Genomic DNA, 17,545 nt, shown 5'->3' with positions numbered 1-17,545 from the left:
GTCTCTCAACAATAAGCGGCTCGGACCCTGCCCTGGTTAACGCACAAAGGACGGAGAGACCTGAGACACACAGAGCAGAGATTCTCAGGAAAACCGTTTCAAAGTGATACTGCGGCCGCCCGGCACTGACACAGAAAGAGCTGCAGCGGGGAGTCTATTCACCTGCAACAAGTGGATCCAATCAATCCATCACACACTCTGAGGACAACTGAGCACGGAGGAAAACCTGGATCATATTACTATTGTTTCTGGTGGTGAACTGGAGCTATGATACGTGTGTGTGTGTGTGTGTGTGTGTGTGTTTGTGTTTGTGTGTGTGACCTCGCTGTGGATCTTGGTGTTATTTGAATGTCAGTCTGATACATGGTTTCATCTCTCTCTATCTCTCTCTATCTGTCATGTCATACTTATAAAACCACTGGCTGTGATGTTGCAATGTTTATCATCAAGTGCTGATGTACTTTACACAGAAACAGTGTTCTCTTCTCTGTGTTTGAGTGTGTGTGTGTGTGTGTGTCTGTGTGTGTGTGTGTGTGTGTGTGAGAGAGAGAGAGAGAGAGAGAGAGAGAGAGAGAGAGATAGACAGAGAGAGACGATTGGGTCTCGATGAGTGAGATCAAACTCGAGTGAATGAGCGCCACGAAATCTCACTCTCACACTATAGTGCCAAAAATATGTCCACATATTTGTTGTACCTTGCGCTTTTCTTTTTAAATATCACACACTTACCTTTCATCTGAATTTTAAGCCATATATAATTTTCATATTTTAAAGACAGGGTGGTAACATGGCAACAAGTAGAGACTATCCACCTGGAGTGAGAAATAAAGAATAAAGAATAGAGAGAATATCAAGAAGGCAGAATTGGCTCACTAATGTTGACGTAAATCAACCTCGACACGTGAACTGTGTGACTTTATAGAGAACAGTCTATTCCGTTCTTTTATGGAAACCACTTTTAAGAAGGTGACTTCAAACACGATAAAACTGACGTGTACAAGGCCTCATCCATAAAGAAATGCTTTTTCAGTTTAGCATCAGAGAACGTGTGTGACACCATTCAACCCCCTCAGATTGAACTGGAACAACAACTGGGAGCCAGGAGTTATTGCTCAACATCCCTGATCCTTTATGTTGGATTGTAAGTCTTCACAGAGGCAGTTACGACCCATTGTTCTGTTATCAGAAGGTTTAACACCCAAATACAGATGAAATGTCACAGTGTCCACATACTTTGGCAATAGAGTGTAGGCCCTTTCTCGCTGTAGCTCAACTCAGGGTCATTCAAGCAGACAACACACACAGACACAGACACAGACACACACACACACACACACACACACACACACACACACACAGACACACACACACAAATTAAATGGGAATTGTATGAATGAATGAAAATAACTACTGTGAGTGTTTAGTTAAATTGAAATAAAGTGGAAAAAACTACACAAAGAGAAACAGAGAGCCTCCTTCCAGCTTCCCGTTCAGATTAGACCTTTATTGAGAAAATTCCAGGTCGGCTTACGGCCTCATGACCCGCCGTCTCCAACCGTGGCCGATTATTGAATATGCTGCTACACACACAAACGCAACACATGCAGAGCAACTGGAGCCCTGTCGTGAGGCGACATTGATGACGCGTGTTGGATGGGATAATCCCTCCAGCTGTACTCTCACCCCGCGGAGAAGCGAGGCCCAAACAGCTCACTGAGGCTGTTTCCTACCCACACACTGATAAACCTCATCCTGCCTTTTCTAGCAACTTGTGCAGTTTATCAAGTACTGAACGACAAAAATCTATTTTGTCTGGTCCCGCAGTGCTGAATAAGAGATTCTCTTCATCTGTGTGTTTGCGGTTTTTTCAACCAGTAGAAGGAAAGATGGATGTGAAGATTTAGCTTCACAGACTCTTAATACTCAAACTAAAAAGAGGCCGAGAAGTAGATTTACATACGGGTAACACACTAACACACTGCAGGAATAAGGCTGCACTGAAACTAGGACAAACTAAGGAATCTGTGTCCCTCTGTTGGTCGAAAACGGACATTACACAAGTCTTATTTGTGACATCAGTGGAAAAGGAGGTGGGAGGTTGGGGATACCAGCCAGGTACTGAGTTCACTGTTTATGACTAGTAGCAAGTCTTCACCTAAAGGAATGGTTCGATGTCTGAACAATATTCAAGCTAATGAAAATTGATTGTTAGACTGCAACTTGGTGAAAGGCAAGGAAAATATCTGTCTGTCTTCTTTGCTGTGGGCTGTACTACACCACAGTGTTCAGCAGGGGGCAGTGTCTATCAGATTCACCTGTGAGGGCTTAATGATGTCACTCATGAAGACACAATGCAGTGTTAATAACAATACATTACAGAAACATAGACATACACACATTCATGAACACACACACACACACACACACACACACACACATTTGTAAAATCACCTGTCAGAGCAGGTGAGCAGCTTGGCCACCTTTATCCTTGAATGGATCCAAACCTAAAATAGAAAGCAGTCTGTTAAAGTTGTCAGTCTTACAACACAAATAACACATGATAGTAGCTTATGAATGGTCAAAGTTGTGTACTCAAGCATAACGTATAACACTGTATAAGGAAAGGCCTCCTTCATTATCATATTGTTGCCATGGCATTTCAAACTCTGGAGCACGCACCTGAACAGAACCCCTGACGGAGGGTGTGAGAGAAACGCATGTGACAGCCTGACTGGGAACAGCAGCAAAACACTCGGAGGGTCTGGATATTTGCTGGAGCCGCGTTTCTTTGAGAAAATGAGCAGTGTTGTTCCCTCGAGGAGGATTGTGAACGACAAAGGTAAGAGCTGCTATGCATTTTTAAACAGCCCATCATGGTGTATGCAGATTACACTAAGCTGCTGTAGTCTTTTCTTCCAGGGCTGCTCTTTTCTAAAGTGGACTTTGGAAGTTGTGGACGACAGGAACCTGCCCTGTCACTCATTAAATCACTGCTGTCTGATATTCATTCATTTATTCCAGTTGCTCTCGAGTTGGCTTTATTGGACACGTTGCACTTTTCTGGTCAATCCCCAAACTTGGAGCTCAAGCACTGATGAGTGCTGTTAAAGCCGATTACACTCTCTCTGTGTTTCTCTCCATTAATACACTTTAATTAGAGACTGGCGGTCCCTGAAAACTCTAGGTTGTTAATCCCTAAGTCAAGTGATGTCAGAGAAAACTCACATCACTGCTTCAAACTAAATAAGTGTGTGTGTGTGTGTGTGTGTGTGTGTGTCAGGTCCAGGTCAGTGAGGGTTGGACCTTTGTCCAGGGTCGGACAGCAGCCTGTTATTTATTCATGCTGTTGTACCTGCAGCTGCCTAATTGCACCACGAGGAGCCCAATTACCAGCAGTGGCCTGAAGTGGCACTGTCTCACTTTCAGAGGGGGGGTTGTTGTGGTTCACCCGTCGGCCATGACTGATGCCATTTGTCTTATTTACATTTGCAGAGCTCCGTTTAAACTCTGTGAACAAATAATGTTTGTGTCCGTTCAATTCAAGACTAGAATCCTCACCCTGCAGTTTTATGCCTCCACCAACAAGTACACCTTCAGTCTACGTGCCCTTTTTGCAGACTTATATGAGGTCCCAGTGACCTTTTAACCACTCAAAGGTAATCAGGTAATCCGTGAGTCAATGTGAACATTTGTGCCAAATTTGAAAGGATTCTCTTGAGGCGTTCTTAAGATAATATGTTTATGAGGCAAAAGAGAGCTTTGTGAGGCAACATTGACCTTGATAATGGTTTTACAATCAAAGATTGAATGATTGACCAACAGTTTAACAATGAACAATGGCTAGTGGCTTTTATTGTGAAAAGAAAGACTCTAAGAGTCAGGTAACAGTCAAAACTGAATTGAATGTACCAGAAGAAGCTGAAGGAGAATAAAACTCAGCAAACTTCCAGAAACTTTCTCCTAAAGTTAAATTTTCCTCCCTTTAAATGTGGTAACCAAATAGGCCTTTTCCACATTATATATTCTGTCATGTCCCTGGGGGAAGAGCACAAGTGTTAATGAATTCAGTTACTGAGGAGACTGCAATGTGATTTCAGGCTTCTGGAAAATCTATCACTAAACTGTGTTGTTGGCTGCTGTTATGAATTTGTATGAAGCTGCAGATAAAGTTGTCTTCAGTGAAAAGGGGCTGAAATATTAAAGAATCTCCAGGAAATGAATGTGAGTCACTGTAATGTCTCCTGAAGTCAAAAAACACCTGCTAGGTTTTAAACCTCTTTAAACTGTTTTTAATCTGTTATACAATCTATGAGGTAGTTGGAAAGTAATCATGTCACTTTAAAGCTCATTGAGCAAAATGTTGCATGTGATTCTGTTTACTTAGGTAGTTGTAGTTCTGGTAAAACAATTTATAATAAAATAAAATGTTCAGTTCAACACCCAAATTCTGTGATGTCACCCAATCAAGCCTCTACATCCTGTCCATTAATTTCCATTAGATACAAATTTCAATACAAAATGTTGAATATTTTAAAAGTTACTATTTCTATTGTTATCAATAATAATAATAATAACATTTTGAATGGACTTATTAAGATGAGCAGTGCAGAGATGAAGAAACCGGCTTCTAGAGCAGGAAGAGAAGAGATTTTTGGGGCCTCAGACGAACGGGCACAATGAGGTTTGCATTTCACTGAGCAGGTTCAGTTTCCCGCTCCCTGTATTGTGCGCTGGCTCGCTGTCACACTGACACCACGGCTTACTGGCAGTCTACAATGGTCCAGTATAAACCTAATGTTAATATTGATTACCCGAGTGCTTTTCCATCTGTGACAAGTCAACAGGCCTGCTGGGAAAAAGACCACCTGGCAATCTGAATCAACAGTGGGGAGACCCTACACCCCAGCACCAACAAACACGTTGACTTCCCAGTTCATGTGCTGTAACTTATGTACTTTACTTCCTGGTGTGTTTTCCGTATTCATCTGTTATTTCACCTCCTCCAATTTCTTCCCTTCCCTGCTTCTCCTTCATCTATCCCCCGAACCCCCTTCCACAGCCCCCCCTCCATCAGATCAGGCCTATCTGCAGGCGGCGGTGGTCTTCCAGCAGCTGCGTGAGGAGAAGCCAGGCCCACTTCAGCCTCTGCGTTATGGGAAGAAGACGGACACGCCCCTGCCCGAGGGCGGAGACAAACCCACGCAGAGACGGGCCTTCCAGCTCGCCTTCAACACGCTCAAATGTACGACCGCACCGCAGCAACTCCGGATGCTGCTCCTGTTGTCTGAGGGTTAACTGTTTCTTTTATCAGATTCACGAGGAACCGCAAACACACTTAGAGAAGAGTGACCGACTTAAACATAAAGTCAGTGGGAAATCCATTTGCAGCCATCGACTGCTACCTCTGCAGACCTCACCCACCTAGTACAAGGCGGCCTTATCTCTATAATGAATAGCAGTGGAGCCGCAGCATGTGTCAACTCCAATATTCACTTCTGAATAGCAGCTTCCACTGCAGACTGCAGATTAAATAGTATATGGTCGTACATTTCTTTCTTTTTTAAATGCGGCTGCAAATTACTGGTACTGGAAGTGCAGCAACGGTCTGTGCAGGAGGTGATAAGACACACATGGATACACACACAGAGAAAATGGCACATGTCTGCACCTCTCCAGGAACCACACAGACAGTTTTGCACACCATGTTTGATCGCACACGTGCAGTTCAAAACACCAAACAGCTAAATCAACATGTCAACATGCAAGCTGTAAATTTGCACTGAGCTACTTCAGCCCAACACTCACTGAACCAGTAGCCGAGCGAGAGCAAAGGATAGTTTTAGTCCATAACTCTGGTAAAGCTGCTAATCCTCCGTCTCTGTGTCACGTCTCCAAGGTGCACAGCGCCACCTACAGATCGTCTTCCATTTATAAATCGTGGCCCAGATGATGTCCACATGTTGTGCTCATGACTGCTTGTTGTTGTTTTAGGCCACAACTGCGTTATTTCATCAGGGAATTCAAAAGTTCGACACTGTGTTCGTTGGAAATTGAATTTTTCATTTTACGACACTGTAAAACTTGACGCTCACATTAATCCAAAATATGAGCCCCATCAATGTGTGTTCATGCAAAGACAGTGGAGGAGAATGTGGCAGAGAAAGAGTTGTGATTGAACCACAGCTAAAAGAATAAAATGACTACATGGGCTAAATTGAATTGGAAACTTGACTCCAAATTAATGCTCGTTTGCTCATTGACTGCTCACATGTTTAACTTTATTAAACAACACAATGTCTGGCTGTGTATCATTTCTTCTTGAGGACAAGTTAGTTGGTTGAAGAACGAGCCAAACGGCTCCAGGACTGAGGAATCCGGCCATGCTGCACAAGCACAAACATGTTGAGTCAAATTTATTCATAGAGTTAATCAGAAACAACAGGAGTTGAGCCAGAGTGCTTTACAATTATAGCAAAGGAAAAACAAGTAGTGCTATAAAGAAAAAGTGAAATGAATGAAAGAGCAAAATGCAGTAAAACACAGAAGATGAGATCAAACATTAAGGAGAATAAAATAACTATAGACATAAACGAAACCCGGATCAGACTGAACTATCAACACATAAAATACTATTTTACGGATTTACCGACTTTATTTTTTGGAATGACATGTCGGCTGAATCTTTATGGATTGAATTGTCAAATAAACACAACTACTTCTACCTGAATTTTGCTGAGCGACGATTGTAAAATTGTGCATTTCCCACGGGATTAATAAAGTATCCATCTATCTATCTGTGTTGAAAATAACAGAAACATTTCACCAGAAGAGCCAAATATGGTGAAACATTGCTGTTTTCAATCAGCATGCGCAGCTCTCAATATGTACACATGTCCTGGGATGGTCTCAGAAAGAGGACGACTCGATCCCTGTCCATTAACACCAATGTGTCTTGTTTTTCTCAGACCAAGATTTACTGGAGGACATCATCACTGACAGCTGCTTCCACACCTCGCAGCAAATTGTGAGTCCTGCCAGAGTTCTCAAGAGTGACCACAAACCGAATACACTGAGTGAGGGGTAAACTGTCGCCACATGGGGATAGCTGTGATGCCTCTGCCCGAATGTGTTAAAACACGGATGAGGGCGACAGGGATGCAGTTAGAGGCCATTTGTATTCAGACGTGTGCGTCGTCTGGGCCAGTTATAGGTGGCAAATGATGCATACAGGGGAGAGACAGACGCACCCTCCAACTGGGAGACTGTAAATGACACAATAAAACACTGCAATGACACACACATGGACAAAGAGACACACTCATGTAGTGTGTGTGTGTGTGTATGTAAATGTTGACTTTATTGAGGGATGGGTGAAACACACGGAATAGGTTGACGGGCCGTTAGTCTGCAATTGAGACTATAAAAACTGCCATACAGCTGTTTGTTATTCTCACACTCACCTCCCACACACACCCACACACAACACACACACACACAACACACACACACACACACACACAGGTGAAGGGACAGAGAAGCCATAAAGCATAGACAGGAAAGTCTGATAAAAGATTTGCTCTTTTCTTTTCCCCGAGGTGATTATAATCAATACTTTTATGTTATCAATGAATCACTTGACTTCTTGCATATGAACAGAGAATGATCACGTGACTCCGCACTTACCCTCAGCTCTACTGAGCGTGTTCAGCATCGTTCAACTCCTTATTTTGGCTTTAATGCTGTGGATCAGTCTCACAGCTCCAATCAGCTCGGGTTCCAGATGGTACAAGCAGCAGGTTTCAGCACTCCTCCTCCCCAGCCCTTATAGGAGAGGAGTCCAAGGAGGCGATGAGGAGAAAACTCATCAGATGTCCAGAAAAACCATTATGAATGAAGGAGAATGTCTGTATCCTCTGAAGGCGAATAGAAGAATAAGTCTCTGATGCCCCCAAATGACCTAATCAACCAGTTAATGCTGGTTTGAATGGGACGATGGCAATATCGATGAAGATGATGTCAAATATCGATGAAGAACTTATTGATTGTGATGACGACTCACAGTTATAATGACGTCAATAATGTAATCGTCCATGTTTTGCAGTCAGCTGACTTGTTGCCCCTGGCGATGGTGATGCTGTTCGACTTCCAGGACCGAAAGTTCACGATGCGTGAACAAACCTCAACGGAGCTGGAGGAGCCTCTACAGGAAGTCAGGGAGCTGGAGAGGAATCTGTACAAGTAAGTGTGTGTGTGTGTGTGTGTAGAGGTCGTAGATGTGTTGTATTGCTGCTCTATGAATGTTTCATCAGCTCAATGTTAATTATGTTCCTTTATCACAGGCGTAAGACCAAGCTGGCAGCATCTCTGGCTCGGTGCAGGGTGAGACTGAATCTGCAGAGCGTCTCCTGTTTTCTTTCTGATCCCGTCAGGACCAAACAGCACCGAGCCAATCGTCTGCCCCTGTTCGCGTGGGTCAACACGCTGAAGAGCAGGTACCAGAGCTCACAGTCAATCTGCTCTTTGCTTGGAGGGGAAAACATATTGTTCAGAAAATTGTTAAATCGTTCCACCTGCCATCAAAGTGCCGGGATTGAGACATAGACGTGTTTGTTTGTGCATTTTCTGGTTTTCCACTTGTTTGCTACACACTCAACACTCCATCAGTCTGTGTGGGTATTAATCTGCTGGGATTACACGGTGCACAGCAGCACATGCAAAAATGCTCCTGAGGTCTTTTCCTGTCGATAAAAAAGGTCACTGTAAATATCCTATAGATGGAGATGTTTGTGGGTCAAATACAATCTTGTCTTCCATAGTGTGGAAGAAGTGTGTGAAGCGCTGCAGGTGGCGGGCTTGTGTGAAGCCGAAGACCTGACCGACCTGAAGGACCTGGCGTTCTGCCGGGACTCGCTCTGTCCCGACACGCTCGTCTTCTCCTGGCAGCTTGTCGCTCGGCTCCAGCACAGCAGCCTCACTGCAGCACATGTCCTGAACATACAGGTAGATCTGTGCCACGGAGCTAAAAATAGGTTCAAAAGAAACAAAACAGGTTTCCCGGACGAGGAACGTGCCTCCCTCTGTCAGGAGCACGTGTTTGAAGACAGCCAGCGACTGATGGGTGAATGTTGCTGGGGTAGAAGCCTTGCCACCATTTTCTGAGGGAAGGTATTTTATTTTATTCACCCTGTATTAAATTGGTCCCATTGAGATAGGCTACAATGTCTCTTCTGCCAGTGAGTCCTGGACAAATGGGCAATAATGAAATAAAAAGTTACACCTTAGACTGTATTTAAAGGTGAACGATGCATTTCCACTTCCTCCCACTATCAAGAAATTAAGCCCAAATATCCCAAAGAGATGTTTGCATAATGAGTTACTTCACCATAATCAAGACCGTCAACAACTTTATCTTTTATGGGAGGTCAACATATTGAATATAATCCGAATGAGTAGATTTAAAGAAAAAACGTGAAAACATAAGAATACACATGTTACCTTTGCTTATGAAACATCAAGGACATCTGTTGTGTCTGCGTCCACTTCACTGGAGTCCACCACCTCTGTAAGATAAGGTCATGTTGAATTATTGTGTTTAAAGAGTCAAAAGAACCCGAAATGCTCACTGGAAGTTTCCTAATCAAATATCATCAGAAGGGAAACGTGATCAATAATTTAATATGCTGGTAAATGGTCTAATCCTAGTGTCATGAGTGGGGCCTCACAACTGTAACTCCAGTTCATGTGAAGTTTAAAGTTGTGTATTTTGTGTAATGGAGTTTAAAAAGGGAAGTTTGCCTCCTACTGCACTTTCGTTATGTAACATGTGAGCATCTCTGCATGTTTGCGTGTGTGTGTTTGTCTCTACAGGACAGGAGCGTGTGTGTGGCGGTGAGCGTGTTACGCCCCCTGCTGTTTGATAACGGTGACGTCCTGGTGGTGGGGTCTTTCTCGGCTGTGACTGTGGCTCACGTGGCCGTGGTGGCTTCCGCCCGCTCGGGCCGAGTGCTGCTGTGTGGTGCTGATCACACGTCCTCTCAGCTGGAGGACATTCAGGGCCTGCTCGGAGACATGGACATCAAGAGTGAGTGACGAGGACACAGGAAAGGATTTGACATAAAAGGGTCTGGTGAATCCAAATCAAATTGATATCCCACCATCATCCCACTGTAGATGTGCGGATCCTGTCGGAGGCATTCAGTGGTCTGAGCGAGTGGGACGCCTCCGTCCAGCGTCTGAAGGTCATCATGGTCCTACCTCAGTGTTCGTCCTCCGCCCTCAACGACCCCGTGCCCACCATACACAGCGAACATGGAAGTATGCACTTTGAGGGAAGAAGGGATGAAACTACAAGTGCTGAATCCCCCAGAGAACTTAAACATCCCATACCTGCTCTGACCCAAGAGATAAAAAGACATCATGTTCCAAATGTTAAGCATCATGGTGGAAGAAATTCATCAGTCCAGTTACACAGTAATACCATGCAACCAATGGGACCATGATCCAAACTGGTCTCGGACGTTCACCATGAACTCAAACACAACTGATCTGATCCGACCCAGAGGAGCATATTTGCGAGCTGTCAAAGAGGCGTTATAGAGAACTGACTTACTAGGGAGCCCAGACTTTTAAACACAAATTAGACCATAACTGTATATCAGGCATTTTACATCTCCCACAGCCATCTGCCCTTGTGGACGTATTGGGAGTGGAGAATATAAATGCAGCCATTTAACTATAGGCCTTAAAAGGAGGAGGAGAGAGGACGTAGAGCAGAGATGGAAAATTAGTATTACAAAGTGAATAAGAGAGAGAGAGTCCAAAAAAATTAACAAACACAAAATAAATAATTCTAAAAATGTGTCTAATTATATGCAAAGTCATTGTCATTGCATTCAATGTCTAATATGAGATAAAAAATAGCTAAATGATTTTATTCTATGGACAGAATGGGATCTGCTGTCAGACTTGTCTCACGGTTCTGTAGCCCAACGGAAGATACACATGATGGCCGCCCAGCAGGCACGACTGTTAGCGCACACCCTGACCTGTGAGTGGAGCACACATACACACACACACATTCACACAGACACACACACACACACACACATAATCCACATTAACACACGTGTCTGTCTCTTGTATACTACACAATGGCCCGATAATAAGATGTCAGCAGAATTGATTCTGTTTTTCACTCATTTCACTCTCTCCTGTTCTCCATCTGTCAGTCCCGAAGGTGCAGACGGTGGTTTACTGCTCACGTTCAGTTTATCCTGAGGAGAACGAACAGCTGGTGAAAAGAGTGTTAAACAAAACACACACTCACCCCAAACTGCTGCCCTTCAGGTAACACACACACACACACACACACACACACACACACACACACACACACACACACACACACACACACACACAGCTCTCTCTTTGTGCGTTGTGTGTGTTTTGGGTTTCTGTCCATTAAGTATTTAACTATGCAGTCACACTTTTCAGGACTTGTCCACAGGCTCAAACAACAACAGTGACGAGAAATGTATGTGTGAACTGTTTCCTCTTCAGGCAAAACAGAAAACTTTGGGGTTTTTTAAAATAGCACAATTAGATATTAGAGACATAAAACAGATTGTCCGCCTCCTTCACTAACATCACTGAGACACACAGACACACCTGATTATTAAAAACTTATTTTATGGTTTTTATATACAAATCATAACCTGTTGGCTTTAAGCAAATGTAACAACTTGTAAATTGCTGATAACCCTATGGTGGTGGTTTCTATCTCACTGTCACACTGGTTGCTGTGTGAAATCAAACTGCAGGACTGGTGACATCAGGTATCTTTTAGAAAACCAGTCTCCTCCTGCAGAGTGTGGTGAAAGCGTGTATTGTGAAAGTCTGTGTTTAAGTGTGAGTATGAATCGATGTCCTTGTGTGTGTGTATGTATGTGTGTGTGTGTGTGTGTGTGTGTGTGTGTGTGTGTGTGTGTGTGGTGTAACGGATCAGCTGCCGTTGCCATGGGGACTGTAGTTAATCCTACACTTGGGGTAAATGGGGTGGAGAGAATTTCAGACTCGGTTTCCCACCTGCTTCTCCACAATCAGCCGCTTCTGAAGAAATCCGAGCGTCATTACTTTTGGTCGCACTCGCTCGTCTATCAGCTCAGTGACGTGCAGCGAGGAGAGCGGCAGCTGTTTCACCTGGGTGTTCCACGACCTGTTCAAAGGAAAACACAGAGCCAGCAGCAGGCTGTGGGTGTGTACGAGAGCTGCCACGAGTCTGCACCAAAAGAAATGAAGAGCAGCCACTCGCCTGCTAAATACAAGAAGGAGGAAGACATGAAGAAGAACCTGTGAGAAGAAAGCCACCATGTAGAGTCACCCGTTACACACGTTATTGGACTCTATAGCAAAATGTATAGAAAAGTGTTGTTTATCACAATTATGTCTCAACTGAAAGATTATCACTGTCATTCAATTTAAAACTGCAAATATTACACTTTTTCAACAAATGTGACAAACCATGTTTCCCCCCTAAAAGATGTTTTTTTGTAATTTTAGGTTGTTCTTATCTATAAAAACCTGTGTTGAATGTCATGATTGACGGCTGAGAATTACTCGCGATTAGTCGAGACCATGTATTGGTGCGTAAACTCCAAATGAGGTCTAGACCACAAGATGGCAGCGTTCATAATATGGCTCCATCGTTTTACACTGGGAGGAAGAGGAGAAGCGTCCTCCATCTTTATAGTCACTGGTTTGTGTTCACAATCTTCGTTTAGCGTGTTTGTATGATAATTGATGCTAATTGGCACAATATAAAAACACAATGTCATTAGTGTTGCATGTGGTCAGTCAGTGGAGGATTTGACCGAGTGATGGCACCAGATTTAGAAAAACTGTTATTCAATCAGTATAATTCATCCTGGAAGACAAGCCTCCACCTTGAGGTGGCGCTAGATGAAAAGTCCGGGCGTAGATTTCAAAACGTTTTGTAATATGATTGTGAAAAGGATTCACGGTATCTTGGTGTAATGTCCTGAGCCTGTCCTCTCTGGTGTGGAGCACCACCTCGACAGCCATGATGAACTAATGTTAGATCTTTTTAACATCTCTCCACTCTCGGCTGCTCCTCTTCTCCTTCCTCAGGGTGAACGGTCCAATTTTCCCGGTTGACTCCGAGTCGGGAGACGCCACCGAATCCAAGTTCTTCAGACTCGAACCCTCTCAGGTCACCAACGGCTGCTTCGTGGCCAGGCTGTCCCGACAGGTGAGAGAGCTGCGAAGGGGGGGGGGGGGGGGGGGGGGACGAGGAGACAAGAGAGAGATGTAGAGGAAGGACAAGGTTCTGTCTGGAGATGGAGATGGAGATGAAGGGGGGAGGGGGGGCAGAGGGCTGTGTCTGTCTGTGTGTGTGTGTGTGTGTGTGTGTGTGTGCCTGTGATTGCTTTGCGACAAGACCAGTAGTGCTGAGGCTGCACTATTTTACTTTCTGTCTGCTGGGAGGTCAGTCGGCTCTGCTCGTCTGCGCACGCACGCGCACACGCACACACGCACACGCACACACACACAAGCACACACACACACAAGCACACACACACGATCCCTGAAACACTGCAGCATTATTCCAATACTTCATAAAAAAGAGACAAGTTAAATTTGATATACGTCAGACTTCAGAGCAAAGATGGATTGATAATTCTCTGTATAATTTGTCCAGCCCTCCCTTCATCCCTCCATCCCTCCATCCCTCCATTCCTCTCTCCCTCCATCCAGTCTTGTTGCTATCACTTTCTTGCTCCATCTATTTGCCCCCTCCTCCTCCTTCCCTCCTGCTCCAGTCATAAAAAAGGAGAAAAATACAACAGAAGGAAATGAGATGCTGCTCGTTTGATCCCCTGCAGCCCGAAAAAATAAAATGGTGCAGAGAGGGGAATGTGCCAGGGTGTGTGTGTGTGTGTGTGTGTGTGTGTGTGTGTGTGTTTGTGTGTGTGTTCACATCTCTCCAAAACACACAAATACATAGACCCAGCCACAGATCCTAACCTAGGTTGCAGTGCAGTAATTCAAAATTGAAAAACTCATGTAGAATCAGATCCACGCTCAGTCCCTCAGTGAATCGGGTCACATGAGAGCAGCAGGTTCCGTTACAGAGACACGTCTGAGGTGGTTCACTGCCGCTGAGATGAATGGATCCACTCGTCACCCTGCCCCGCTGGACGAGGGGACGGGACACAGATACGTGGCAGTGTGGAGAGACAGGAAGAGCAACAAGGAGGCCCCTCTGAAGTCGCTCTTTGAGAAAACAAAGACAAAACTGACTCACATCAATGTTAACTTTGGCAACCTGAACGAAAAGATAACAAATGACACAGAGACACTAAGATTTGAAATTAGGCTGATGGGATATTTGGTGTTGGACAAATTCAGCATTTACATTTATAAGTCGTCTGTATTTATATAGTTTCTAGTCTGGATTAGTTGATCACACTTTATAATAAGCACTTTATGACAGCGTAATTTGTTTTAGAATAGATTAGTTATAAATGACAGAAATAAGACATTAAAAAGATGCATTAGCAGGACACAGAGGGGGGAGGACACAGAGGGAGGAGGACACAGAGGGAGGAGGACACAGAGGCAAGAGGACACATAGGCAGGAGGACACAGAGGGAGGAGGACACAGAGGGAAGAGGACACAGAGGCAGGAGGACACATAGGCAGGAGGACACAGAGGGAGGAGGACACAGAGGGAAGAGGACACAGAGGCAGGAGAACACAGAGGCAGGAGGACACAGAGGGAAGAGGACACAGACGGAAGAGGACACAGAGGGAGGAGGACACAGAGGCAGGAGGACACAGAGGGAGGAGGACACACAGGGGGGAGGACACACAGGGAAGAGGACACAGAGGGAAGAGGACACAGAGGCAGGAGGACACAGAGGGAGGAGGACACAGAGGGAAGAGGACACAGAGGCAGGAGAACACAGAGGCAGGAGGACACAGAGGGAAGAGGACACAGACGGAAGAGGACACAGAGGGAGGAGGACACAGAGGGAGGAGGACACAGAGGCAGGAGGACACAGAGGCAGGAGGACACAGAGGGAAGAGGACACAGAGGGAGGAGGACACAGAGGGGGGAGGACACAGAGGGAAGAGGACACAGAGGGAAGAGAACACAGAGACAGGAGGACACACAGGGAAGAGGACACAGAGACAGGAGGACACACAGGGGGGAGGACACAGAAGCAGGAGGACACACAGGGGGGAGGACACAGAGGGAGGAGGACACAGAGGGGGGAGGACACAGAGGGGGGAGGACACAGAAGCAGGAGGACACAGAGGGAAGAGGACACAGAGACAGGAGGACAGGGGAGGCTTTCAGGAGACTTCTACTCTCAAATGTTTTCGGAGATGATGACATCATTTACTGTTGTGCATATGTACACACTATGAGTGTGTTCACTGCAGCTTGTTTTCAGCTTTAAATTACTTCAACTTAATTTTCACTTTGAGCTCCTTGAATAACACATGGGCATAAAAAGACTTCTGTCCCTTCTCCTGTCCAGGGTTGTGTCCCTGCTTCCAGTGCGACTCAGTGTGAGTGTCTGTTTAACACTTTGGTCCAGAATGAAATTTGACTGGTTGGACTGGTTTGTTAGAGCGGACACTTGTGATCCCTGTGAGGGTGAACCCCACCGATACTTTTAGTTTTGAGCGGAATAATTGGAAAACTATAAAGTACTACAGATACTCATGTGCCTGATGAATGAACCACCACAAGAAGCTCTGACAAAATCCAGTGTTAACTTGAGATCTGTGTGGCTACGAGGTTACTGGTTCAGTTCACCACTTTGGGATCAGGCACATAGATAATCAGAAGTGTGAATTCAGCAAACAGAGTCACGTGGAGCTGAAAACACAGCTATAAAATATCAGATATATGTTTTCCCTGCCTTTACACACACTTTGCTCTGTGGGAATGTTAAAAGCCTTCAGCCCTTGTGCGATGTCGCCTCCTCCTCCTCTGCAGGGTCAGTTTATGACTGCACCTCTGCAGCCTGCACAGATCTCCTGGCTGCTGAGTTCCCCTTGAGACCTGTAGTTTTTAATGTGTTGATAGCTTCATATCCAATCTTACTCTGCCCTTGCACTTTCAGGCTGATCCCACCATGGTGGAGACGGTGCAGGACGTGCTGGCAAGGGCGGCAGCGAAGGGCCTCCTGGGCGGAATATTACCGGAGCAATTAAAAACTGGGAAAAAGGGGAAAAGCAGGAAGAGCCGTGAATCCGGCGAGAGAGGTCTGCCCGAAGAGGAGAGAGGTGAGGGGGAGGTCAAGGGTACTGAGGAGGAGGAGGAAGGCAAAAGGGAGGAAGATGGAGGAAAGAGGAGAGGGGTCAAAGGGCGCAAGCGAAAGCTCAAACAAGGACAAAAGCAAAGCAAAGCTCCTGCAGACACCAAGCAGCAGACTAAAAGCCCCAAAAAGAAACCAACGAAGAAAAAAGGCAACCAATCACATCCCACCAAACGTCCCTCAAAGAGCAAACAAAGGCGATTCCCTCGTCTCACGTTGACCTTGATGTCCTCAGAGAAAACATCCAACCAATTGTCCCCCATCACAGCCCTGGCCCACAGGCTGAGTGAGACTCCGGTGAGCGGGTCCCAACAGACGGTCTCCAGCGCCCCTTCCTCTGCTGGGAAACACCTCTCGCCTGCACCAACAGCTCCACCCACCCCCCCTGGGGCCTCTAGGCTGCTGCAGGGACATAACTCGCTCCCCATGAGGGAAGAGAAATCATCAAGGGACGGAGACAAATCAGCGAGTCCGTTAAAGGCCCGGGGGAAGGTGGTCGGATCACAGGAAGTGAGGAAGGCCGCGAGAAGCTCTGTCCTTCCACCCCTTCCCTCCCCGTCCTCTGGATCTCTACGCAGCAGGACTGGTAGTTCTCCATCCCACACGTCCCACTCTCACCACAGGCACATGTCCACCTCCTCCTCCTCAGTGTCTCTGCCGGGATTATAGAGACGTGGACATTAGACTACATCGTTTAATCACTCCCCAGGTATATGACATTCATGAATTTATAGTAACTTAATAATTAAAGTAAATTCTATTTATTTTAAGTATTTAAAAAGTTAAATTATTGTGTTTGATTCTTGTGTTTATCTTCTCTTCAAGGGACGACAAATTAATTATAACCCCTGTTTGCACCTTTTTAACTTCACAAATAAATATAGCAGTAACGATTGCTTTCTTTTTCTGTTCACCTTTAAGTCTTTAATCCGCCATCATTTCTCCAAGTGAAATCCTCCTCAGCTGAACAGCTCGTAACTTGTGTTCTGAGATATTTATCGGCACCAGACTGACTTGTTCTTGGACTGTTTGAATGAATGTTGGTGATCATTTGTTTTGGTTGAATGTGAGGTTCTCTGTGTTGCTCCTTGTTTGAGGTGATTGAGGTGGGGATAAATAAAAATAAATGTTTCTTATTAACTACAAAGTTGATTGTAAAAACGAAAACAGAGTAGGAGAGCAAATGATTTGAA

The 17,545-nt window shown here is 45.1% G+C and overlaps 1 protein-coding gene across 2 annotated transcripts; it reads left to right on the top strand.

Annotated features, from left to right (window-relative positions):
- The first annotated feature begins 2,635 nt into the window (after positions 1-2,635).
- On the top strand, positions 2,636-17,246 carry LOC133953608 (putative methyltransferase NSUN7). Of its 2 annotated transcripts, XM_062387603.1 has the most exons (12): positions 2,636-2,839; positions 5,060-5,242; positions 6,966-7,024; positions 8,102-8,238; positions 8,340-8,492; positions 8,817-9,000; positions 9,868-10,081; positions 10,171-10,314; positions 10,946-11,047; positions 11,229-11,346; positions 13,147-13,267; positions 16,158-17,246. In XM_062387603.1, the coding sequence occupies exons 1-12, from the start codon at positions 2,797-2,799 to the stop codon at positions 17,019-17,021; spliced, it is 2,322 nt and encodes a 773-aa protein (XP_062243587.1). In that variant the 5' UTR covers positions 2,636-2,796; the 3' UTR covers positions 17,022-17,246. The 2 variants fall into 2 exon arrangements, with proteins under 2 accessions (XP_062243587.1, XP_062243586.1); XM_062387602.1 differs by lacking the exon at positions 2,636-2,839 and having other exon boundaries at positions 4,342-5,242.
- Positions 17,247-17,545: the final 299 nt, after the last annotated feature.

The sequence above is a fragment of the Platichthys flesus genome, chromosome 5 (genome assembly GCF_949316205.1).
Source record: "Platichthys flesus chromosome 5, fPlaFle2.1, whole genome shotgun sequence".
In the NCBI taxonomy this organism is placed as follows: domain Eukaryota; kingdom Metazoa; phylum Chordata; class Actinopteri; order Pleuronectiformes; family Pleuronectidae; genus Platichthys; species Platichthys flesus.
This window is presented reverse-complemented; position numbering and strand designations above follow the sequence as displayed.

Bases quoted from the DNA above. Each gene is read 5' to 3' on its own strand.
- LOC133953608 (XM_062387602.1), top strand. From the start codon at position 4,936: ATGTGCTGTAACTTATGTACTTTACTTCCTGGTGTGTTTTCCGTATTC. The intron at 5,243-6,965 runs GTACGACCGCAC...TGTTTTTCTCAG, and splicing joins CGCCTTCAACACGCTCAAAT to ACCAAGATTTACTGGAGGAC. The intron at 9,001-9,867 runs GTAGATCTGTGC...TTGTCTCTACAG, and splicing joins CACATGTCCTGAACATACAG to GACAGGAGCGTGTGTGTGGC.